The sequence below is a fragment of the Quercus suber genome, unplaced genomic scaffold (genome assembly GCF_002906115.3).
Source record: "Quercus suber isolate HL8 unplaced genomic scaffold, Cork oak 2.0 scaffold_1706, whole genome shotgun sequence".
NCBI classification, from domain to species: Eukaryota; Viridiplantae; Streptophyta; class Magnoliopsida; order Fagales; family Fagaceae; genus Quercus; species Quercus suber.
This window is the reverse complement of record NW_027071060.1, coordinates 1-743: the sequence shown is the minus strand read 5'-3', so window position 1 is coordinate 743 and position 743 is coordinate 1. Positions and strand designations below refer to the sequence as shown.

At 35.4% G+C, this 743-nt stretch overlaps 1 protein-coding gene across 1 annotated transcript; it reads right to left on the bottom strand.

Moving 5' to 3' along the window:
• Window positions 1-299: 299 nt before the first annotated feature.
• Window positions 300-657, bottom strand: LOC136066061 (peroxidase E5-like; the record flags this gene model as incomplete). The annotated part of the gene is made up of 1 exon (XM_065769927.1): window positions 300-657. A coding segment is annotated over one exon (358 nt), but the record flags the coding sequence as incomplete, so codon positions are not given.
• Between the last annotated feature and the right edge of the window lie 86 nt (window positions 658-743).

Sequence of the window (743 nt, the reverse complement as noted above, 5' to 3'; positions counted from 1 at the left end):
ATGCTAATGCTAATGCTCTTAGGAAGTGATTAATAATTCTCATGAGATTATATGCTCAAATAATAATGAAAATCACTCTTTAATGATTGTTAGTAAGTGTAGCATTCTTATAAGAAAGAAAAAGAAAAAAAAGTAAGAGTAGCATTAATAACTTTCATAAAACTATATAAAATCCCTCTTTAACAGGGAACCAATCAAATTCTCAACATTTTGGGACAAACAAGCCAATTGCTTTAAGACTTCAATCCTTCAATTTATTGAACGCAAAACTGGGAACATAAAATGCACCACCACACCCTTCAAGGACGATTAACATAGTTGCAATTCTCTCTAACTTCACCTTCATTCCCAGTAAGAACTTGCACGTTTCCGAGGTTTGTCATAGACACTATAAACTGGTTCTGAAATAGAAATGGCTGAGATGCCATTGCTTCTACAAAGGGTAAGGTTCTTTGATCTGAATAGAGTTCTTGATCCGTTGTTAACAACCCTACTTTCCTCTGAAGATTTGTGTAGAAAACAGTGTCAAAAGACCTCGGAGTTATGGCATCAAGGTAAACCAAATCTGTTGAACGCTTACATCTTTTCTTCAACATGTTCAAGTAGCTGGTATTGAGTGAGGGATCAGGATTTTTGGTTCCATTGAAGTTATAAAGCCTATTTAGAATTGTACCACAGGTACATCTACCAATGGTATGTGCCCCAGAGAGAGTGACTAAGTCAAGTATATTCAAACCTTTGGT